The sequence below is a fragment of the Lepidothrix coronata genome, unplaced genomic scaffold (assembly GCF_001604755.1).
Source record: "Lepidothrix coronata isolate B3197 unplaced genomic scaffold, Lepidothrix_coronata-1.0 Scaffold21, whole genome shotgun sequence".
NCBI classification, from domain to species: Eukaryota; Metazoa; Chordata; class Aves; order Passeriformes; family Pipridae; genus Lepidothrix; species Lepidothrix coronata.
In genome coordinates this window covers 1,013,953-1,037,462 of record NW_016690201.1, presented here as the reverse complement: position 1 = coordinate 1,037,462, position 23,510 = coordinate 1,013,953, and the positions used below count along the sequence as shown (strand labels likewise).

The 23,510-nt window shown below is 39.1% G+C and overlaps 1 protein-coding gene across 3 annotated transcripts; it reads left to right on the top strand.

Annotated features, from left to right (window-relative positions):
• Positions 1 to 95: 95 nt before the first annotated feature.
• IFT57 (intraflagellar transport 57) lies at positions 96 to 15,163 on the top strand. Of its 3 annotated transcripts, XM_017807998.1 has the most exons (11): positions 96 to 293; positions 2,275 to 2,437; positions 3,523 to 3,641; positions 4,569 to 4,659; positions 7,895 to 7,963; positions 8,503 to 8,625; positions 10,597 to 10,668; positions 11,253 to 11,384; positions 12,302 to 12,364; positions 14,119 to 14,185; positions 14,728 to 15,163. In XM_017807998.1, exons 1-11 carry the CDS (start codon positions 112 to 114, stop codon positions 14,904 to 14,906), a joined length of 1,260 nt encoding a protein of 419 aa, XP_017663487.1. In that variant the 5' UTR covers positions 96 to 111; the 3' UTR covers positions 14,907 to 15,163. The 3 variants fall into 3 exon arrangements, with proteins under 3 accessions (XP_017663487.1, XP_017663488.1, XP_017663489.1); XM_017807999.1 differs by lacking the exon at positions 11,253 to 11,384; XM_017808000.1 differs by lacking the exons at positions 3,523 to 3,641; positions 4,569 to 4,659.
• Positions 15,164 to 23,510: the final 8,347 nt, after the last annotated feature.

Here is a 23,510-nt window from a genome sequence, read left to right as displayed (position 1 = left end):
GCGCATCTTTGCCAAATATGGTATTGGGTGGGCGGGGTTACTGTGCCCCGTGCGCGCTGATTGGTCGGGGGCGTGGCCGGGGCCGGTTGCCCTGGGTTACGTGCAAGCAAGATGGCGGAGGAGGCCGGGGTGGGCCGGAGAGGGGAGCGGTCGGCGGAAGAAGGGCCGGCGGAGCGCGGCCCCGGCGCGGCCTTTCACATGTTCGTGCTCATGGAGGACCTGCTGGACAAGCTGAAGCTGCTGAACTACGAGGAGGAGGCGCTGAGGCGCCACAACATGCGGCCGCTCTCCAGGTGCTCCTTGGCCCGCGCCGCCTCCTCCGGGCGCTCGCGCGGCAGCGGGAAGGGGTCGGCGGGGGAGAAATCCCAGCGGGCGGTCAGAGCCCGGGGAAGGAAGGAGGGCAGGTCCCGGCTGGCAGGTCCAGCCAGGGCCTGGCTCAAGGCAAAACCTGCCAGAGGCACAGCTTCCCGTGTCTTCTGGAAGCTTTCCAAACGCCGAAGGCTGAGATGTGATAAGTAAATAGCACTTGACCTTCCCTGCCCCCGACAGGTACTGGATAGCTGCATGCCAAGGTACCTGTGCAAAAATTAGTTCTACCTAAATTCTAAATAATTCTGAATAATTCTGAGTTTCTTGAATTCAGAGTAACTATTTGTGGGGAGTGTATATTTTTTGACCTTTTACAAAAAGGATCTTGGATTCATTCTTGTTAAGTCTGGGTTTTCATATCCAATATATATTTGTTTCATATGTAATTTCTTTTTTTTTTTTAATTATGGGAGAGGCAGGAAACTTGGGAAATGGGACCAATATGTTCCCAACATCTGCCTGCCCAAATAACTTTCAAATCCATCTTGTCGGGTTCAACCAGGCTCCACAGCAGCATGTCACAGAGTTAAGCTTTCTATAAGCAACATTTTGATAGGATAGGGGAAAAAGAGGCAGTCCAGATTATTCCCTTGTTGGGAAGGAGGCTCAAGTACGAGCACAGCAGCTGTAAGTTGGTTCTAGCGAGCTGTCAGACCATCAGAATGTTTGGAGCAGGGAAGCAAACCTTTGTGTACCATAGTGAGCAGCTGTGTCTGTAAACAGAAGGGTTTGGTTCTGAGTAGCCAGTGTGAATGTGGTTTACTGAGTATGTGATTTACTGCATATGTGGGTTACATTTTTGGGGGACTAACCGTGGTCTGGTTCTACGGACTGAATTCTTCTTGAGACTGTATATTTGAATTTAGTGTGATCCAAAGCAGATCTGGTTTGTCTAGGTTACTCTCCAAAGCAACCCAAGGCACAGTAAGTGAGGACAGGTAGAAGGATCGCTTCAAAACCTGCTCCTGATCTGAGCTGAGTGCACTGATTTAGGTACACCAGCTTCTTGCCACTCATGAGGAATGTATGAAGGGGAAGTCCTTGGGGGAACTTGGAAAAAAAGGAATTGGATGTATTGCTGTTGTCAAGAATAGAATTTGGGGATGTTAAGAAGGGAGGTGATGTTGCTGTGGAATAATGGCAGGGATAATGCCAATATGTAGAAATAAGACACATCTCGTGAGGCAGTGAAGTTTCCATAAATTTGTTCTCCCCTCCACAAGAGAGTGCCATTCAAGTTTGCATATAGTCACTTGGTGCAAATTTTATTTATTTAGTTGCTTATTTTAAAGGGGCATAGTCATATACCCAAACACAGATACCTTTCTTTGTACAAGTTATTGGCAATTGCAGATTTTTGACTTGGGATTCTTTTGAGCTTCCAAGTATTTTATGATATGCAAGGAATACTTGAATTGGATCTATTGCATAGGTTCTCAAGTAGCCAGTGGTAGTATTTTTATGAAGTGATGGGATTCTGCATCTCTAAAATGGTAACAGAATTGAGCTCATCATGATTTGAGGCTGCTCAGGTAAACAACTCCTCCAAGTTGCTCCTCAAACAAGAGGAGTAACTTGGGTTTGTGTGGAAATGCTAATTTGGTGGTGTTTAACCGAGGCTATATAATGCTGCTGGCAGGAGAGGGGAGTACCCAGTTTCCATTTGATTCCTTGGAAGTTAATGTTGATTAATAGCTCACTCAAAGCCGGAAACAAGTGAGCTGGATGTAGCAAACTTAGCCTGCTGTGATTACGTGTGAAACGAGTCATCCTGAATTTGGTTCGGATGGATTGCTCATTGAGAAAGTCGGGTAAAGAAACTGCTCTGTGGTGCGTGCTGGCCTGTAATGCTGTAAGAGCTGCAGGAGCTCAAAATATCTGCCATTCTTTCTGCTTTTTAAACAGGCACTACTTTGCACTGCCCACCAATCCCGGCGAGCAGTTCTTCATGTTTTGCGCGCTCGCCGCTTGGCTGATCACGAAAGCGGGGCGTCCCTTCGAGCAGCCCCAGGAATGCGATGACCCCAACGCAGTGATATCGAACGTGCTCTCGGAACTGCGGTCCTTTGTAAGTTGTTGAGCAGGCTGTTTTCCCAGGCGTGTGTCAAACATGGGCATCGCCTTCAGAAAGAACTGCAATCACACACTTCCTCTCCTTCCTGCTTTTGTTCGCAAGGACCACACAGACTTCTCCTATTTATAAGTTTCTACTCTGTTACTTAGTTAATTGGAAGTTTATACAGTCTATACCTACTTGCTAATTTTTTTAGCACTGCAGAAAACGGTCTTATAATATTATATATGATTCCAATTACTTTTGTTCTACAAAATGGATTAAACTGGGTTTACTTTTTGTAGTGCCACATATGTTGCTCATTTATAGTAGCATAATTTACAGAGATTTTGTCTGGAAAGTTTACACAGTGCATATGATCCTGCTCCTGCCATAATCAATGGTATAGTTCACAGTGAAGGAAATGGTTTAGAATAGTGTTCATGTTTTCTTCTTTTTTTTGTTAATGAGTAAAAGGTTGTATAAACTGCCAGGAAATATTGGGATTTTTTTTCAATATTAAAAAAAAGAAAAAAAAAACAACAGAAACAAAGGTCAGGAGAATATATCAACTTACAGGAAGTATGATCTTAGGGAAGATTATACTGCAGTGGAGCTGTGAATGATGTTAAGACTATTCTCTAAAGGAGTTAAACCATAGCAAACTAATATTTTTATTTTACAGGATAGCAATAAATAAAAATATGTTATAAATATAATCTGCAGCAAACAAGACAATGTTGAAAAGCTGGTATTTAAGTCTCAGTACTGAAGTTTCTCCATAGCTGTTCTTACCTTGCCAGCTTGTCACTTGTGTGCTTGACCATCCATCTCTCTTGTGGCTTCCGACTCTTCTGCTCCCTATGACTATCCTCGTTACCATGTGCTTTAAGATTTCTACACTGCATCTGTTCCTCGGGATGTTTTCTTTTCCCTTCTGTTGCCTGACTGGAGCTGCGTAAGGAAAGAATGTGAATTAACATTAATAAAATCTTCATACACAAGAGACACTTTGGTTTTAGTGTAAAAATAATCTTATCTCCCTGCAAGGAAACTCGGATCAATGGGCCATTAATAAACAGCACATCTCTTTATTTTAGGGAAGGCCTGTGGATTTTCCTCCCTCAAAATTAAAGGCTGGTTGTGGAGAGCAAGTGTGCTATGTTCTTGATTGTTTAGCTGAAGAAGCCTTGAAACACACTGGCTTTAGCTGGAAAAGGTACAATACGCTTTAGCATCCTCCCTTATGCATTGTTTTCCAGCAAACAGATGTAAGTTGTAATGGTAAAGACAAAACATAGTAATGACTAAAAGTGTTTTACTTGACGTTTCATGAGACGCAAAATTCAACTAGGCTTGAAGCACTGGGACCAATTAATTCCTAATGCAATTTCACACAACTCAGTCTATTACCAGCAAGCCTGAGTTTGGACCATTAATAGACTTAGCTAATTAAGATTTAACTGATGACCTTTTTTTGGTCATTTCCCTATGCATAACTCCCTGTTAATCTGACAGTTGAGTTGAAACATTTAATTTCCTTTTAGGTTCTATCAATTAATTCTTAACCACTTCAACTGGAGGTATGCACCATACATGTTACACGTAGGGTACAGTAGTTTTATTTAATATGAAGGAAATCTTAGGAGAAATTAGATCACAGATAATTTCAAGTGTATGAAACTGTCTTTAAAAGTGTTCTTTATTTCATTCCTTCACTCTGATGGGTTTTGAAATGGATGTAGCAAAGTAATTTCTACCTTAGAAATATTTTCCTGTTACTTCTGTTTAATACACAAATTCCAATGTGGGCTGAAAATAAGTCTGTGGTGACTTGCACTTGAATTTTAAGAGGTTAGACCAAAAGAGAAAACCAAAATTTACTCCCCAGATGTCTTTGTAGTATGAATATACTGTTCTGCCTGGCATAGTAAATAAACTTTACTTTTAAGACAGTTCAAAATCAATAATGCCTTTTAAGCCTGTTAATTTATTTGTTTAAGTATGTGAGATGCTAATCACTGTCTCATTATAATCCACACCATCCATACTTCTCATGAAATGTTTTGTTTGCTAAGGAGAATTTACAGAGGTATTTACAATTTACTGTGTTTAAAAGCTCTGCTGTTCTTTGAATTAATTTCAGGCCAGCATATCCAACAGAAGAGCTAGAAGAAGAAGAAATAACAGAAGATGATGCAGAATTAACACTTAATAAATTGGAAGAGGATGTTGCAGTAGGTTTATGTCATTGCTTTTGATGATACTAGTATTGGTCAGCCATGGGCAAGTTTTTATTCACTGTTGAGTTTGTTTGGCTTTGTTTAAGAAGTCCTTTCTATTAGCTGGTCAGTTTTTTCCCTGTGGCTCCATTCTTGCATCATCAGATTCTCTGTAGTTTTTTGTTGCTTTTCAGATAAGGTTTTTAACTCATGGAGACAGAGCACATGTTCTTATGTGCAGTGGAATCTAACCATGCATTAAAATCACAGAGATTCAGGATTGTTTGTGTTCTACTGATACAAGCTCTTGATGTTAAACAAAACTTCAATCCCTGTTTACAGAATTGGCTAATATTTGGTTAAAATTTGCCCAGTGCTTAATTAATAGAGTGCTCACTATTGTAACTTAGATTTCATGCAAATAGGAAGCAGTAACTTTGGTATTTAGTTTGTCTGAAATTTGGGAGCAGAGTAGATGGAGAAGAACAACTGGAAATAGAATGTTTATTTAAAAATACCAACAAAGACCTAAATAAAGGTTGCAGAATTGTTGCTGTAGGCAAAGGTCACAGGAGCTCATTGATATATATTCCATGAATGCAATGGTAATAGTATTCCATCATTCATTCTGACTGAAGAATAAGTCTTTCTGTGTGCTTTGAAATACCTTTTATCAAAAATATGGCAATGTTTGAGGATCAACTGTTTTATTTATTCCTACTTTTTAATTGTAATAATTACAGTGAAGTTGTCATGGCTATGAAACAGCCTGTGAAATACACCTGCAAGTTCTAATATGCTTTTAGGACTTTTTGATGGAAGGATGTTGAAGAGAAGTTCTTTCTTGCTGACTGACTTTCTCAGAAGATTAGTTTTATGAGAGATGGAGTCTCACTGCAAACTGGTAGCTTAATGTGATCACAAGACATTGGCATATTAACAGGCATGTTTGTTTTCGTGAAGTGAGTCTTTTTGCTGTTGACTTAAAGAAGATTTTTCTGGAGAGGAAGTTAGCTGAGGACAATAAAAGTGAAAATTTCAGAAAGAAGTTAGTTTCACATCTGATTTCTGCAAAAATTGATGATTCTGTGCAAAATGAATGTAGATCAAAACCAGAATACTGAAAGCTGTGAGCCTGGGAGTGGTCCCTTGCCATGTCAGTAAAAATTACTTGAGGGAAAAACAATTTTCTGGAGTGCTAAGGCCCAGCTATGTTGGATAGAAAATGCCACAGCTATCCCACTTTTGTGTTCAATTGCTTGGGAAAAAATAAAGGTCAGAAATTTTGGAAATAGAGTGCCAGTAACGTTTTCATATGGTTCTGATTATAGTCTCAATTTGTAGGACACAATAGTCCACAATAATGTAGCAGTTGAAGAGTTTACTTCTCTTCCTTCTCTTCTCTCAGTTTTCCTAAGTATTACATTATTTTGCTCATTTTTATTAGCCAAGAAAAATTCCAAACTTTCATACACTGTGCAAATATTGTGATGTGGCTGTCTGGTTGCATTTTTATCAGCTTTCAAGTCTCCACAGGAAAAGGTCTTGAATAATTTTGAGAAGAATAAAGGACATTCTGTGTTGCATTTTTGACCAGCCTCAGAAATGTAAGCTGTTGGGTAGAAGGTTTAAGTAGGAAAACAGTCATCTGTCTGCTCTTTACTGTATCTTGTTAAGGTCTAAGCTGCTTATAGGGGAAGCAGGCATGAAACAGTTAACCAAAGCACAGTTGAAACCCTTCAAAGAACCTCTGGGTTTGCTCTCAGGTTTGCTCTAGGCCATGATTTTCACAACTAAGGTGTTCTATTGGCTCTTCTGAATGTGTATGTTAATAAAACCATTGAGGTTTTATTGCCTCATTCCCAGGTATTTTGTTCCCAGGCGTTTTATACCAAGTGGATACTCTAGTTTTAGAGCACTTAGTGGTTCTATAGGGACTAATTATAGGCCAATGTAAGTTTTTCCCCCCAGTCCATTGTTGCTGCCACTATATTGATATTAGCTGTACCCATAATTGAATTTAGCAATATTTCCTGTAGTTAAATGCTAGCAATGAGGTTCATTGGTTGTTCTTTTGTTTTGATTCTTCTGAATAAAATTGATGGGGCAGAGACAAGCCTAGTCTGTAAATCAGAACTGTAAAAGTTTTTTGAATCTTGGGGAATTGAGTAGCCTGTACTATGTGGCCAGCAGTAGCCAGTGAGGCTGGGTGTGCAAGTAAATCTGCACAGTTTGGTTTCTCAGTTCTGATAACTAGTCTTGTTCTGGTAGGATGGTCTTTTAAGTGCTGCACAAATACATATTTTTGATTTAGCAAAAGATAGTCCCAATCTAGTCACCAGTAATTTCTTGCAAGTATTCAGGGATTAGGGGTCAAACATGCCAGAAGAAAATAGTGGTCCCTGTTGGTTACACACTGGGTAGAGTAGAAGAAAGAAGAATAAGCTCCAAGGTTTTCACTGAGTCTTGAAGGGTTCTTCACTAAGACCTGTGTTATTGCAGCTTTCATGATTTGTCTGGAAAGGAGGTGGATGATGAAGTTTCAACTTCAAAGGAAAAGCCACTTAACAGAGGGCCAAGGTGTATAAGGGTGAAGTGTATGGGTGATGAGATGGCAGGTGAAATACAGTGTAGATAGATGGGGGGTAATGCACAGAAAATGCATGTTATGGGTGATGGGCTCTGGGCTGATCATAGTCACTGAAGAATGCAATTTTGAGACTATAATAGAGAATTCTGTAAAACTGTCAGCCCAGTGTGTGGTCTCATGGGCAAGAAAACAAAACAGTTGCCTCAATTTCAATTGTGTTATTCTGAACACTTAAAATGTGGCATCATTCTGCAACTCCAAATATGTAGGGCAAACAACATCTTGAAAACTATATTCAGGTCTGGGTGTGGTTTGATTTTATTTTTAAGGTAAAGCTTTAAGAAACACATATAGTTACCATACAACTATTGATAATGGCCCATTTGAGGAGAGAGGGCTTAGGTTTAGGGGGATTTTTTGATTGTTTGGTTTATTTTTTAATACTGTGGCACTCTGAAGGAAATACGGGGTAGCTTTCATCTTTCAGCTTGTCCCAGGTATTGTGTCTCTTCATAAGCTCTATTATCATAAACTCTCTATGTCTTGTTTTGCTCAGAAATACGGAATTTAATGCTTCTTGTTCTGTGGTCCTGCAAAATAAAACTATGGAGAAAGATTGTACAATACTTACTGAAGTCTAACTTTGCAACTTTCCTTAAGGAAGAAGAATCAGACAATGAAGAAGATTATATTGACCTGAATGTTCTAAAGGCACAAACATACAGATCAGTAAGTTGTTACCCATCAGTCCTCTCTTGAAAGGTTTTTACATCTGTAGCAGCAATTTGTTTATGTTGATTTAAGTCTGAAAATCCCTGTGTAGTCTAAACTTGAAAAAATATTCCAACTGAAATGAATCAGCTTATTTTAAAGGAACCATGTGTACCTAGTTTTTAAACTGAAATCACTGAAGGACTGCTAGACACATTTGCAAGAAATTTTTTGCAGAAACTTCTAGGGAAATATGATATTAGTTTCTTGAATGTATTTTAATCTCACAGACACATGCAAACACCATTTCTGAAATGTATTGTAATTTCTTATTATATACATTTAATTCTTTTCAATTTTTAGTATGATGTGAAGATATATGTTTTAATTTCTAATCTTTATGAATTCAAAGAAAGCCATTAAAGAAATCTGTTATGTCTGTAGTCTAGATAATTCTTGATATAAATATTTTTCTAAATATGAATTATAATGATTTCTAACTGTTGTCACTGTGCATAACAATGATATTTCCTTTATAAACTGTGATTTTTACACAGGACATGAATGAAACTGCGAAGCAAGAAGAGATTTTACAGTCCACGACAGACGCAGCAGAGTGGAATCTGGAAGTGGAACGTGTGCTTCCGCAGCTGAAAGTTACAGTCAGGACCGACAATAAGGTACCTGAGAATGGATTTGTGTGTGTACACACGGTGATTAAAATGTTATTTCAGTCAGTGTTGTTTACTTTCCATTTTGTCTTTTGTCATGCCAAGACATGTGAATAAATGGGCTCTCCAGTGCTGTCTTGTCTGAACCTTAGCCACTTACTTTGACCGTAGAAGCAATAATTTTCAGTAGGGTGTTTTTTCAATATTATATAATATTTTTTTCTGCTACTTACAGAGCATCTTATTTCTGTATATTTACTTCCATATATTTATTTCTGTATATTTGCTCAGTGGAAACTTCTTCAATCCTTTGACATTTCCAATGTATTCACAATTCTGAAAAATTATACCCTCAGTTTACCAACTATTAAAACATTGTCCTGGAAGAGAGTTGATGAACTTCTTTCAACTGTTCCATTTGTCTGACACATGAAAGGTTGATTGTATGGAATTCATCTTTCTGAACTTTACACGACAGTAAAGTTGGTCTTTACCTCTAATCTGGTCATTATGTGCTTTCCTTACGTTTAGCAAAGAGAAATTTTTCAACAGATTTTGCTTACCATATCCAGATAACTATCTCAAGGAGGAATTCATCATGTGTATATACCATATGCATATTCATCATGAGTATTTCTCTCCAAAATCTATTTCAAGTAGTCTGGAATGAGCAGCTTAGAAGTAGACATCTACCTTTGGCATAACCAAACCTAGGACCTATTCCTGGCATTGCCACAAGGATTCTTTCTAGGAGCTTGGGTAGCTCACACAGATCAGTGCAGTATTGAAATCTTTTATTTGTAGTGACCCACCTACTTGGGGTGTTGGAGCAATCTGCAGCAGTGATATATCAATACAATACATATACATGAATACAATGAAAGATAATTATCTTGCCAAAAATAGGGGGAGCTCTCAAGTGTCTGCTGAACTGCTTGCCTGTCTTACACTATCCTGCATTCTTCTATGTGAAGAATTGCCTGGTTCAAACAATTTTTCTGTGATCGTCAGCAAGCCCATCTGTTGCAGAGAACATGATGCTTGATTCTCACAGTAAGGAATTAAAACTTAATAAAGACATGCATGAAAAATTAAAGCCACTGTAGGATCTAAGGTTTACTCTCTTCCAGCTTAATGCACCATCTCTTGGCCATAAGGAATACGTCAAAATGAACATGAAAAGAGGATTATTCTTTCCCTAGCTCCTGTGCTTTCATGCTTTCAGAAATAGCTGGACAGAAGTGTTTGGTGTTTTTCTATTCTACAAGAAAAGCATCATATTCTGTTTCCTAAGTTGTGCATTTAAAAGTAGTACCAGGAGTGTGTTAATGGTTTAATCAATGACATTAGAAACTAGAACTTAAATGTGAAGTCCTGTGACAATTCACAGCACCTTTTCTCATCCCCCATCCCTGAGTCCATGTATGTTTCCTATGATCTAGAAGGTGGAAGTAATTTTCCCTCTTTTAATTGTGTCCCATTATCAAAACCAAGTTTAGGTATTTCTGCCTCTTTCATTTCTTTCCATTCTTCTCCTGGTAACAGTAAGGGCTAAAATAGAAAGGGAAGAACTGATAGTCTGGAACTGTTGGATTTGGGCATCTGAAGCATTAATTTTGTCTGTGAATAAGCTGAGCTAGTGCAGCTACATTCAATATTTTCAGTATTTGTGTCCAGAATGTTTTCCAGCAGAAATAGTCCCATGAAGATCAGACTCTCAAAAGCAGAGCTGCTATGGTGTCAGTGAGGATGTCAGTGTTTGTTTATCGATCTCAGTGTCACGTGACATTTAGGAGATTTATAGATTGTGTCACATTGAACAAGTGCCTCTGGCTATGAACAAAGCAGCGGCAGGATGATATGTTGTAATAAATAAATAAAAGAGAACTGACCCTGCTTTGCATACCTGCCTTTGTTTAGTAACCAGAGGAGGATAAAAGTTGTACTTTCCTGTGTTTTAATTTATGACATCTTTTTTAGGATTGGAGGATTCATGTAGATCAAATGCACCAGCATAAGGATGGAATTGATTCTTCTTTGAAGGAAACTAGGGTATGTCTTGTATGTACAGATTATTTCACTGATCTGTCAGCATTTTTATTTTCTCTTTTATTTGATATACATTAAGAACTAAACTGATCTCTTTTTTCTTCATTTTATTTATGCTATTGCTGTAAAATGAAAAAGAGAAAGATATGATAATGATGATTAAGGACAGTGTGACTGGCAAAATACCTTGTGGGAAAGAGTTGTATGTGTGAGGATTAACAGGGATATCAGGATTCAGTAATGTATGCATTACCATAAGTACATGCTGACTGCAGAAGGCAAAATAGAATAATAGAATCTGAAAATAAGTACTGGTACAAAAACCAAAATACTTTCAAGTACTGTTGCTGGAAGTAACATACTGACATTGACATTTATGATGGAAGCAGTAAAGCTTGAAATATGTGTTTTGGAGGTGGGCAAACCAGAACACACTGGGAATAATTTTTTGTTGGCTAAACACAGCATTTCTGTACTATTTTTCTCTCTCACTGTAGGCTTCCATATCCTTTCTTAACTACAGCACTATTTCAATACTCTTTGTGTACTGTCTGTATACTGTCAACCCACAGAATGTGATTTTCTAGGGTTACCTTGACAAACTCCATAATGAGATCAGCAGAACATTGGAAAAGATCAATAGCAGGGAAAAGTACATCAACAATCAGTTGGAGCACTTGGTTCAAGAATACCGTTCAGCCCAAGCCTTGCTGAGTGAGGTATTGCTGGTCTTTTGTTGTTGCCTTCTCTAGTATTAAGTTGCTATTAAGTGAGGGTTAGAGGGCAAGAAGAAGTGGAGTGAGTATCTATGAATTTTGCTGTTGGATATAAAGCAGGGGACATGCTGATTGGTTGTAAAATTATATTTTTCCTAAGCTAAACTAGCAATTTTTATTCAACTGTTCTACAAGGCAAAGTATTATCAAAGTATTATCTAAATCTGTTCCCAGTCTTGAGCAGCTAGTAAATTGCTAGTTCTGTTTTCCCTGTGCAGTTCACACATCTGTCAGGACTGGAGAAGCTACAGTCTCAGTCCAACATCCATCTCTTAGACTAAGTACTTGTGCTAATGTGCACAAAGCACTCTGATTGCTTATTTGCTTTGTTTAGTTTTTATGCCAATAGAGTGTTGTCTGAGAAGCTTTCTGATACCCTAGTTAGGAGGCCTGTTTAAGCTGCCTGTTGGCAAGCCCTCCTGTTTGTGACCGTGAGGACAAGAAGATTTACAGGATTTGACGTCTGTGCTTCTGTTTGCCTTGCTGTCAAACTTTTAAATATCTTCAAGATAGTAATTTACTGTTGACAAAGTACTATTCTGGGCTCTGGAATTCAGTTCCGTTGTGTTCTGGCAAATTTTCTTTATGTTTATTTCCTCATGTCAATGATTAGAAAACATACTCCTTATCTGGTTTGTATTTGGACAATTACAATTTTGAAAACTGCTTTTAAGTTTTGAATGATAGTCATTACAAGGGCCGATGTTTCAAGCCTGTCCTCATTTGTAAATGTCATTGGGACTTTGTGGGAGAGTTTCTGGAATTGGAACATGTGAGAGCAAGTTTTGGTGTTTTCTCTGAGCTATCTGCATACATCTCTTCAACTATGTCATTATAGCAAGAACCATGTTTCTTTCCAGGCTAAAGAGAAGTACCAGGAGGGAAGTGGAGGAGTAACTGAAAGGAGCAGAGTGCTTTCTGAGGTAAAACATATCTTATTTTAAAACAATCTTCAGAGAGTTGGTATTTAGTGTTTAGAGTTTAATGAAACCAGTTCTTTCTGATTTGTGCTCATGTTAAAGATTAATGTTTGTTAAGGAGAAATGATCTAGTCCAGTCCCTAAATTTTAAACCCAGGCTGCCGCTGATTTTTAACTCCTGAATTGTGAGCTCAGTAAATGTTCTGTATTTCATAACCTATGTCCTAGAATTATTCAGGAGTAATAAGTCATATCCATAAATTCTTTGGAAGAAGAAAAGCTTAACTGTTATTTTTAGTTCAAATTAACAATTTGAAATTTTCATCTTCCAGGCACTTAAAAGCTATATTTGGCTAAATAGTAACTGTTTCCATACATAAAATTATACCCAAATCTGTTTTTTTCTGTTGTGGGGTTTTTTTGTCTTTAAATCAGTGCTCTGACAAATTCAAAGAAAAATCTCCAAACTCCTAACTGCCTCCACAAGTTGAATGTTTCATGGCATGTCATGTAGAATTATGGCCTGATTTCCAAATACTTCAACCCTTTGTCCAATTCTGAAATTATTTTTTTAATGGCTCTGTTTGGATTTCAGCAACCCACTTTATTTATTAAACAATAAAGTCTCTGGAATAAGTAACATAAAATAGATTACACATTAAGAATGTGCTGGAAATTGTGGAACAAGTTTGAGCTATTTTAGGATAGAATAATTCAGTTGGAAGGGACCTACAATGATCACTATTCCAACTGCAGTAGGTAATACAGCAGTTTAATGGGAGTTTTCCAGGAAAGATTTCTGAGCATATGAATTCTGCAGAATTAGAGCTGCTTTCTGTCTCACTGTCAAGGAAGTAGGTTTGAAAAAAATGTATTTTACGTTGACTTGAGATTTATAATGTGTTTGTGCTTTGGTAGCTGATAGACTGATTATTGATGATGAATATATTAGTGGTTGGCATCCTTCAAAGTATGTAGATGCAGTGGTGCATATCTGAGATAAACTAGACACGTTGGATGTTCCTGCTGCTGATGTGCCTTCAGTGCAATCAAACCTCAGCCCGCTTGGTGATACCGTTACCACTGCAGGTGTGCAGTAATGGTTCTTTTTGGTTACTGAAAAGGTTTATTGAAGCCCTAATAAAGGGCTGCTTTTAAATTATAGACAAAAATATTGAATTATTACCTTGACTGTACCATAGAATGACATATTTGGTTTTTCTTCGTTGTCTACAAAGGCACACTGGGCAATAGATAGTCAGTGCTGAAATGCATTTTTATTCTTCATACATGTACTTTACATACCTGTACCTGTGCCAGCAGGCTTGACTGCTGCACCTTGTGCTGCAGTGCTGCTTCTGAGGTTTCCACTGTAACATGCTGAAGTCCTGACACTTCCAGAGGGGCAGTGGGCATGGCTATTTTGTGAATCTTGGTCTGCAAGGATATGGATTCCTATCTTCTTCCATCCAGCATCACACTGAGACACATTGTTGTTTTCATTTGGGATGCACAGACTCTCAGTAACAACATGCTGTTTGCTTAACTTGCTACTCTTTTTGCTGTAATTTTTTACAACATTAATGTAGGTAAAGTTAAATTAAAATTTCCTGAATGTTTGGAAAAAATTTTTCCTCTGTATTCAATAAGAAAGAAGGATTATTTAATTTTTTTTAACTAATGCAGTTATTCAGCAGAGACTTTTTTTTTAACTTGACATTCATCTGGTTTAATTAAGAAAAAATATCTATTTTAAGATCACAGAAGTATTAGAGAAAGTAAAGCAAGAAACAGAAGAGAAAGGAAGCAGTATGACTGATGGTGGTAAGTATGTTTTTGCTTCAAACCAAACAGTCTTTTTCTCAGTGACAGGTATATAATTTGTACGTGATTAAAGAAAAATAAAACAAGAGCAATTACAAGGAGCAGTATGATGCAGCAGCAGCATAATAGTGGGAAGTGAGGGATTAGAAAACAAAGTGTGGAGCACAAATTATTTAATAGCTTTTCACAGGTAAGATGACCCTCTATTGAAGTTGTCTTCTGTTCTCTACCAAACCTCAAGACAGGTATGGGGATGAGGCTTTCAACTGAGCAAAACACATAATTGAAAAACCTGTCTTAATGTTCATGCAAATCTTTTTGAAGATCTTAAATGTCAAGAAAAGAGCAAAATTATCATTGCCTATTTCTGTCTTTAGAATTTTTGCATATTAAAAATGATGTATCAGTACAATCATGTCTTTAGAGTAGAACGACCTTTTGTTCATTCAGCTCTTCAATTTTAAGGAGTGAAGTACAGAAAACAATGCTTTTGTGTTAAGCAGCTGTCAAGAGTTGCACTGTTTGTCTTTTTTTTTGCACAGCTCCTCTAGTGAAGATTAAACAGGCCTTAACAAAATTGAAGCAAGAAACCACTCAGATGGACATACAGATTGGTGTCATGGAACACACATTACTCCAGTCAAAGCTGAAAGAGAAGTCCAATATGACTAGAGATATGCATGCAACAATGATTCCAGAAGCCACAGTAGGTGCCTATTAAAATTATTTGGACCTGACTTGGTTTGTCCAAAATACAGTTTTCTACCATTTGCTTTTTTGTGAGTTCAGAGGTTTCCTTTTTGTTGGGAGAGGGGAATTATGTTTTTTCTTGTTCCTTTTTAACAAGATGCTTGTCATGCACTTTTTTAAGAAGTAACATTCACACTTTGGACTCATCATGGAGCCATGTTTAGTTTTGTGCTGTAAAGATTTACTGCAGATCTCTTCCAAATATACAAATAAATTCTTATTAATGAAGATGTCTCTACTTCATTGGAGAATGTTACGTAGTGTGGAAGTCTGTAGAGTGATACTGACAGCCTGCAATCTTGATACTCTACAGTGCTGAAAGGAAATTACTTGAAAGGAATGTAAAATGTCTATTATTGCCATTTACATAGATTTAGTATAAAGTATTTAATTGATGAAATTGAAATAATACAACATTACCTTTTCTAAAAGGCTGGTCAAAACTGATATCAGCTGCAATGCTGCCTTTACCAGCAGCAATGATATCAAAATCTATTTAAGACCAAAGAAGATGGAAAGTACTGTTTGGAAATTGCTGTGGCTTTCTGATTTTTTTCCATGTGTCATCACTGTTTCAGAGTCACTTTATATTAGCATTGGGTCAAATGCTGCTTTCATTTATAGTATGTAGTAGAGCTCCGTGGACATAATTTGGATTATTCTTGTTTTCTGTTCTTTTGTCAGAACACCTAATTTTGAACTCTGGGAAGGAAAAATGTTGCCAAATCTAGTTGAGTAATATGGAATGAGAAGAAAAATGTAGGAGGAAGGGGTTGGAAATGTTATGGCAACAGGGGAGCTTGCTTTGTCTTAGTAAGTGTGTCAGCAGGGAGCGATTCTAGATGTTATTGGTAATGAAGGAGCATGGAACAAAGAAATAATCTTATTAAAGTACTACTACATCCTTTTGGTTCCAGTTGTTCATAAGCCATGGACAATATTGGTGCAATTCCAATGATATTAAAATCCTCCCCTTACTATCATAGGCAATTCCCTTCATCTTACAATCAATTTCTCTCACTTAAAGGTGAGCAGTATTTTGTAGAATCAGTGGATCAGTTCTGTATCTGAAAGTCAAGATACTTGACACAGTCAGTACCATGAGCCAGTTCAAGTTTGTTGTGCTTGAGTATTTCATTTACCAAAAAGAAAAAGCCCTAAACCCATTAGATTTTAATAAGTGAAAAGCTGTATGTAAATGTCAGCTATTACAATTTACCTGTGCAAGCAACTGCTGAAAATCTCCATGAATCACATTGGAAATCGGTTTCCAACTCTTTTTGCTGCCTACCTATATCCTCCCACATTCAGCTGAAATTAGAAAAGTTATTATTCATATTCCCTTTGTTAGGTGGTGTTGCTACTGTGAATTTACTTTTAGCAGTGGGATTAGTTAAATTTAAGCTAAAGCAACCTCCTTCTGCATGGCCTGCAAAGCAGCTCTCTGATGCTTTGGGATTTCAAATGTTGTGCTGTATAAGTGCTGTTTATGTAAATACTTTCCCAAAAAAACTCCTCCTTCATGCTAATATAGCAAACACAATTAATCAAAACCCTTCCCTTATGGACTGAGCACGCTATTAGAAGTGAATCTGTTGAGACAAGCATGGCCAAAAACCCTCTAATGTGACAGAAAAATCTCCGGAAGAAAAGCTAGCCGCCTTTATGCCACGGTAATTCTAAAATAGCATGCTAATTATCTGTAATTGATCTACATTATTTTTAATGGTACTGTCTGAAACTGCGTTAATCTAAGTAGGACACTTCTGTTATTGTCTCAGGAGTGATACATGGCCTTTACTTGTCATCTGACAAAGAGTGGCATTTGTCCCTTTAGACAGTAAAACCACTTGATCCTGCTTTGAAAACAGTCTTACTGATCCGGCAAGTGGCCACTCCACCTTCCTTAAAAGCATGAGAAGAGCAGTGAGGCCTGTGACGAGCAGCCTGAAAGGCCCTTCTAAAAAAGCAATGATCTGTGTAATTACTCCACTGCTGAATCAATGCAGGAAGCAGAAGCCACATTAAAATTAAATCACTTGATTCACATTACTTCCTGCATTGCTCATTATCTAATGCAGTGTCAAAACTGAAGAGCAACAAAATAAGGTGTCCCTAAGTTAGTAGGATGCATTTGAAGCAGTGCTATAAAAGAGTCTCTCTTCTGAAGAATATTTAGGGCAGAAGGACTATTTGTAAGAGTTAACTTTTATATACAGCTCTCCTCTTCCAAGCTCTCTTAACATTTTCAGCCCTCTGAAACACATCAGCATGGAGGCATGGTGTCACTGTCACATGTCATCTAGAAGCCAAAGAGAAGCTAGCTGTAGACAGATCCAGAAGTCATGCAGAGGGACAAAAAAAGGAGCTTCATTTGCTAACTGGTCAGAGAAGCCATGGGTTTTGTCCTTGCCATGAGGACTGCAATAGTTCCGTCTTGTACGTGGCCCCAGGAAAAGCTGACACTTGGCTCTTAGAAATGAGTTTTGAGGAAGGCTCATCAGTAGCCAGCTTGTACCCTCCAAAGCTCCAGGACAGGAACACTAGCAGGATATTACTTCTCAGAGTTTCTGCAGCTTTGACATCCCTCTGAACCTCATAATACGACTCAATATCTTATTTCCCCGAGCTGTCTTTTGTCTAGGCTAGGATGTAAGTGCTCTGCTGGAAACTGGAAATAGACTTTTAGTGCATGGTACCCTGTTAGAGGTGCTGTTTACAGGCCATTTAGGATGTCTGAGAGTGATGTTAATGTATTACCATCTTACTTTAATAAATGTAGTATCCCACTCCCCATTCTCTTGTAATGTCAGCAGATAGCATAAATTGCTGAATATTATGTGCTGTGCTGGTGGAAAATGCAAAGGGCTGGATTTTTACCTCTTAATCCAATTCTCTGATAGAGGACCTTGGTGTTGGTGACGCAGTATTGAAATTGCAAGAGTTTAATAGTGGTTTTCAGTCTTATGCTGAGAATTCAGGGTTTCAGCAATGAGACAAGTTAATCATTTGAACTTGCACCAGGAAGTGCTGTTCAGGAAGGTAAATGAGAAGTTCACGTGACTTTGATAAACCACTCTCAAGTTAGAAACAACTCCCAGATCTGGTCAAAATATTCTCACTCCTGTCTGCTGGTGGCGTTAAAGGCCTTCCCCTCTTCCCCCACCCGAAAGAGAGGAACGTCAGGGAAAATTCTTCCTTGAAAAGGAAAACAAATGTCCACCTACTATTAAACTGTGCCCCTTTTTTTGAAGTACATCTCTACTGTGAACTACGACATACAAAAAAATCCCTGTATTGCTAATTGTAAGTTACAATAAGAGCAATTAAGTCATCTCTGCATGACCTATAAAAAAGACTAGGCATAAATGAAGAGCCTGTATGTGAATGTTTCCAGCTTCTGCGCTCTTTGAATTTTTGCATCCCAATTTTGCAGCCTGGGCTTCTCTCCAAGTTTGACAAATGTTAATTAAAAAAAGAAGGAATTGGTGTGATGCTGTGTCTTGTCACGCTGGCTCTCTGCCCGCTCACGGAATGTCAATGCTGCACTGTGCCTCCGCAGGCAGCTGCACGTGCGTGCGCACACTCCCGCCTCCCCTTTGGCTGGGACATTCAGAGACCTCGGCAGCATAACAACATGCCTGTGAAAAACCCCGTCCTAGTTCCTGCAGCGTCACCGCTTTCCACTTGCTTGTCGATGAGTTAATGTTTAAGGAAATGGTTGCATGGTTGCCGACAAAGGCTTGCAATAAAACTTGGGAAAAGTTCATCGGCACCTGTGAGGCTGAGTAAACAGAGGATATGAGCACTGGCTGTTTTGCATCTCTGCTGTTCCACAGAAGGCTCTGAGATAGCAAAGGTTATTTTCGCCTGCCATTTCCTCCTTCCGATGTATTTCTTCATTCAGCAAATGCCATTACCGGGGCTTTCTCTGGTATTAGCTAATGCTTAGCTGTTGCTCCAGGGCTTGGTGTTGCTGGAAATGTCTGTCTTTCAGCCTCCTAGTAACAGCCCTACCATTTTGCAATGATTCCCACGCAACACTGAGCAGGGTTGAGAGCTTTTCATTAAGAGAAGTAACAATTTGAATAATGCTAGTCTTTCACTTACAGCCTAGTTTTTACTCTGTTCTTTTTCGTTCCTGGTCTTAGTAATTAAGAATGGTTGTGTCTCTACTCCCAGAAGTGGCTGAGACCTGCCAGTTCACTCACATGTCTTAGCTACCTGTTGTAAAAATCAACAAAGATGACTATTCTAAGGTCAGAAGGAGAGAGTAATTATTTCTAATAATATTCCTTTTGATGACTCACTAATTGCAATTGTTCGTTCAAACATATTTTCCTGTTTCTGTGGCTTTCAATACTTCAAATAGCATCTTAGTGTTATTCAGTAGTAACACAAAGAATTAAACTGGCATCCCTGGGATCAAAAGTTTCCCATCTAGTTTTAGGGCAGAAGTTTCTTGTTTTGTCTTGGTAGGGGGGCTACTGTAAGTTTTTAGAGGGTTCCCTCTATTCTTCTCTTGGTATTGCTGACCCATGAGCATTTATCTCTTTTCAAAGCATCCATTTGGGAAAGAATACAAGCCAGTAGTCAGATCAAGGGAGACAGGCTGTTTGTGAGATTTTTCTGGAAACTAGAGCCAAAAAATGGTGCAGAAGGTTTCAAGAGGTTTGTCAGCATCTGTAGATCATTGTGTCCATTGTTACAGGAAGTGCACAAGTTCCTAGTATGATGGCAGGAAGGATTTCTGCTTCGTTTGACAAATGCTATCTAACAACAGTAAAAACAATGAAAACTCTGTGATCTTAGAGTGTCACTCATTGACTTTGTACTGATCTGTCCAGCAGCCATTTCATTACAGCCTTCTGTGGAGTGCCCATATTATAAGCTCAAGTAAAACATTCTTGAAGATTTTCATCATCTTCAGCTACATCAACAATAAAGAATAGAAAGTATTGTTCTGAGAAGACTTTTCTTGGGGCAGAAAGGTATGTTCTAGGTGTGGCAGGTTTGGAGGTTTTTTGCTATAAATACTCTAGTACACTGAATTTTCTGTTCGAATAAGAGAATACTTAATACTGTGTTTGGGTTTGGGAGAACTCTGCTGAAAAAAGAAATGCATGTAACTGTGTTAGAGAAGATAAAAGTTATTGAAAGTCAGTTCAATTTTCTCTCACTTGTGAACAGGATTGATACACTGGTAACAAATTCAAATGGATAAAATGAAAAAGCTTCCTTTAAAAGGTCTTCCATATTATCTTTTCTTCAATATAGAAAACATGCCTTCACTTAGTTACATTCCATTAGTTGCTTCTAGTTACTCTTCATCCCTCGGAGGTGAAGAGTGTGCTCCTCTGTGATGGTGTTTCTTCCCAATAATTGGAAGTTTGACAACATGACCTGAATATAACCGATGCTGTCAGTCTGTCTGAGCTTCTGCTAACCTGGGTGGAACTGACGTGGTGTGTCTGTGGCATGCCATGTGTCAGCCACTGCTGACATCGATTCAGTGTGGGTGTCAAAAGGAGATGAGAAGCAGGAAGGTGCCCCTGCCTATCCTGCCACAGAAACCTCAGCTTCTCTACAGAGTATTTACAAAAACCTTGTAGAAGGCTGGTCAGACTGCATTTGCTATTACAGCAACATACAGCAGGAGGGTGAACACCATGGTGTTTGTCACTCTTCTGCTAAAAGCAGCTAATCAAAACTCAGTATCTCATTGATTGCTCTAATTGAGGGGAGGAGAAAGTGGTGATGAAGCCAGGTGGTAACTTCTGTGCCCAGACAAAAAGCAGAAAATAAACCACAGAAGCTGCTCACAAATTGAAGTATTCTCCGGGTAGACTTACTCTCTTGGCTTGTTCTTGGGGTCAGGCTAAATGTTGTTCTGAGTCTGGATTGGCTTTCCTACCTCACTTGTGTTTTTTAGATCTTCACCACCTCTCTCTTTGTATGCCTAAAGCCTCAGAACTCTGGATGGATCTGCTTATCTCTTTGTCTGGAGGACAGACATTTTTATGTTGCATCTTTCAAAACCGCTTATATTTCAACCACCTACTTCTGCAAAAGTCTTCCTTTTTGTCTGCACCATGAAGAGCTGTACTGATAACCCAGAGTTTCAAAGCAGCTTAACTTGACCTTTATCAGCATGAGGTTTGGCTAGAAGGGGGGAAACTTTCACTTGTGAAAAAAGTTGTTTTGTCTAGTGGTGGAAGAAAAGGAGAAACACAAGAAGATACGGCCACAGAATGTAGCCTTTAGAAAGCTGTAATACTCCCTGCAGAACTCAGATTTTTTTCCTGTGGCCTCATACTCTGGGGTGTTTCTGAACACCCGAATTTGCCATTCCTGACTTTAGCAGAGTGACAGCAATAAAAAGCTTCAATTTAGCAATGAAAAGGACCCATGGCATACAGAAAGATCTGTCACTGCACAACAGAAACTGAGTCTGCATCTGAGATGAACCGTGGCATTTATTTTGTAGTTACTCAGAATACAAAATACCAGTTTATCAGTAAGGGACCTTCTGACAAGCAGAAGATAAAGCTTTACTGTGATGAAGAAAACACAGCCATGGTAAAGGGTTAGGCAGTCTTTTTATAACACTATTCTATATTTCATCCCAGAAAATGCTAGTACCTCCTTTTCACTGTGGCTTTAAGTGTGGTGGCTCCATTATAGAGATCCTGATCTTTAAACCATGCTTTGGCAAATGTATCCTTTGTGGCACTTGTATGATCGATTCTGCTTTACTCAGTGCCATGATTGTTTACAACACACCACAGTCTTCGACTGGGTGAAGAGACATTTATTGCAGACAATGGTGCCAGTGCTGATCTGTTCTTATTGGCCATTTGAAAACAAAAGCCAGACAAAAAGGCATCTGTTTCAGCGGCTGGGCAGGTTAGTACTGGAAGTCACTTCTTGGTGCTTTTCACCCTATGTTGGAATACAACTGCCCGCACTCGGGCCCCCTTTCATTCAGGTCCACCTCCCTAGAAGAGCTGCTGTGGACTCTCTTTGAGGCTAATTCTAGCACTGACCTGCCTTTCCCAAGCTGTTCAGGCAAATTTTCACACTTAGTCATTGGAGCCCTACAAATGGTTATACAGTTAAAACAGCCAAGAGTGTCAAAATGAGTCATGTTTTTAAGTGACAATTGCTATTCTGAGTGACTGTTTTGCATTACTCTTACCAGGATATCCAGAAACCAGCAGTGTTTAAGATTTTCTTGCTTATCTCCGTTCCCACATGACCAGCGTGGGCAGCTACGTCACTAGAATCGCTGAGCCACACCTTGCTCTTACCCAGAAATCATACTCTTGGGCATACACGTCACCTCGTGAAGAGGGAGTGACTGTGGGTATCTATGAAAAGTTTCAGGCACAGAAGGGCATTGCTTTCAGTGGCCAGCCTGACTTGCAGACAGTACACCCAGTGCCTTGGCCTTGGAGAGAGCTGAAAGTGGAACTGAGACCCTACAGGCATCTGCAACAGTCCCAGCCTGCAGAGGGAAGAAAGGCAAGGGTAAGGCCATGGTAGTTGTGATCACTTCCATAGACAGACTCAGAAGACAAAAGCTGGTGAACATGAGGAAACAATTGGATGTGCCCATGCAGAGAAACAATCCCAGAAAAGAAATGGTAAGGCTGCAGCATGGGGGAAGTCATCATTAGCTGGAGGAGGCTCTTTCTGTGATGCAAAGGGGCAGAAGGGAGCTGCAGTTGCAGAGAAAGCCAGCAAGGAAGCAAAAACATTGGAGCAAGTCTATTTGCTATGAGAGTGACCAGCAAGAGAAAAGCACACCTGATAAGAAAAATACGCAGCTTGCTTACAGGAAGACGTAAAAAAGTGCTATTGAGAGTGGGGAGGACAGACTGATAAGAAACTGGAGTTCGCTACAGCCTTAATATAAGCTAACGTAAGTCACAGGACATTTCCACCAGCTTATGTGCACATACGAACATACCAACCAACCTGTTTACCTAGACCTACTTTTGGTGTCCAAAAGCCTCAAGAAGAAATGAAAGGAAATAAGGAGAGGAGAAAAAACAGGGGAGTCAAAAGGTGAGGTGAGGACAGAGTCTAAGCCACTTCAGAAACAGATACACAAGCAAAGGAAATATAAACGGAAGGAGAAGAGGAAGGGGGGAGGAGCAGAAAGGCAGAGGCCAGTGAGCTGAGTGTGCAGGAATAGTGCTGGTTTTCACATAGACCTCCTTTGTTAGTAGCTCTTCAGTTCTGGTCTCTGAATAGCTGGAAGTGTTCCCACTGTTAGGCAGGGAGATATTACATTATCTGCTGCAGCCACAAAGAAACAGTTAAGCGCAGTGTAAACTCTTGCAGGAATACAAGCAAGGGCCTACTTGTAACAGCTACAAGCTTTGTTTGCCTACAGCCTTGAGGAGAAAGGGTACAAAAATTCTTAGAGTAACCCTTTCCAGGGCACTATGTTTTGCCTCTTGCTTTTTTTTTCCTTCTCTCTGGAGATGAGCTACATTTAACTGCTGTTGGTTGGTAGATAAACAGGATTTAATTCTTTAACGTTGTATGTTTGGTATAATTTTTACAA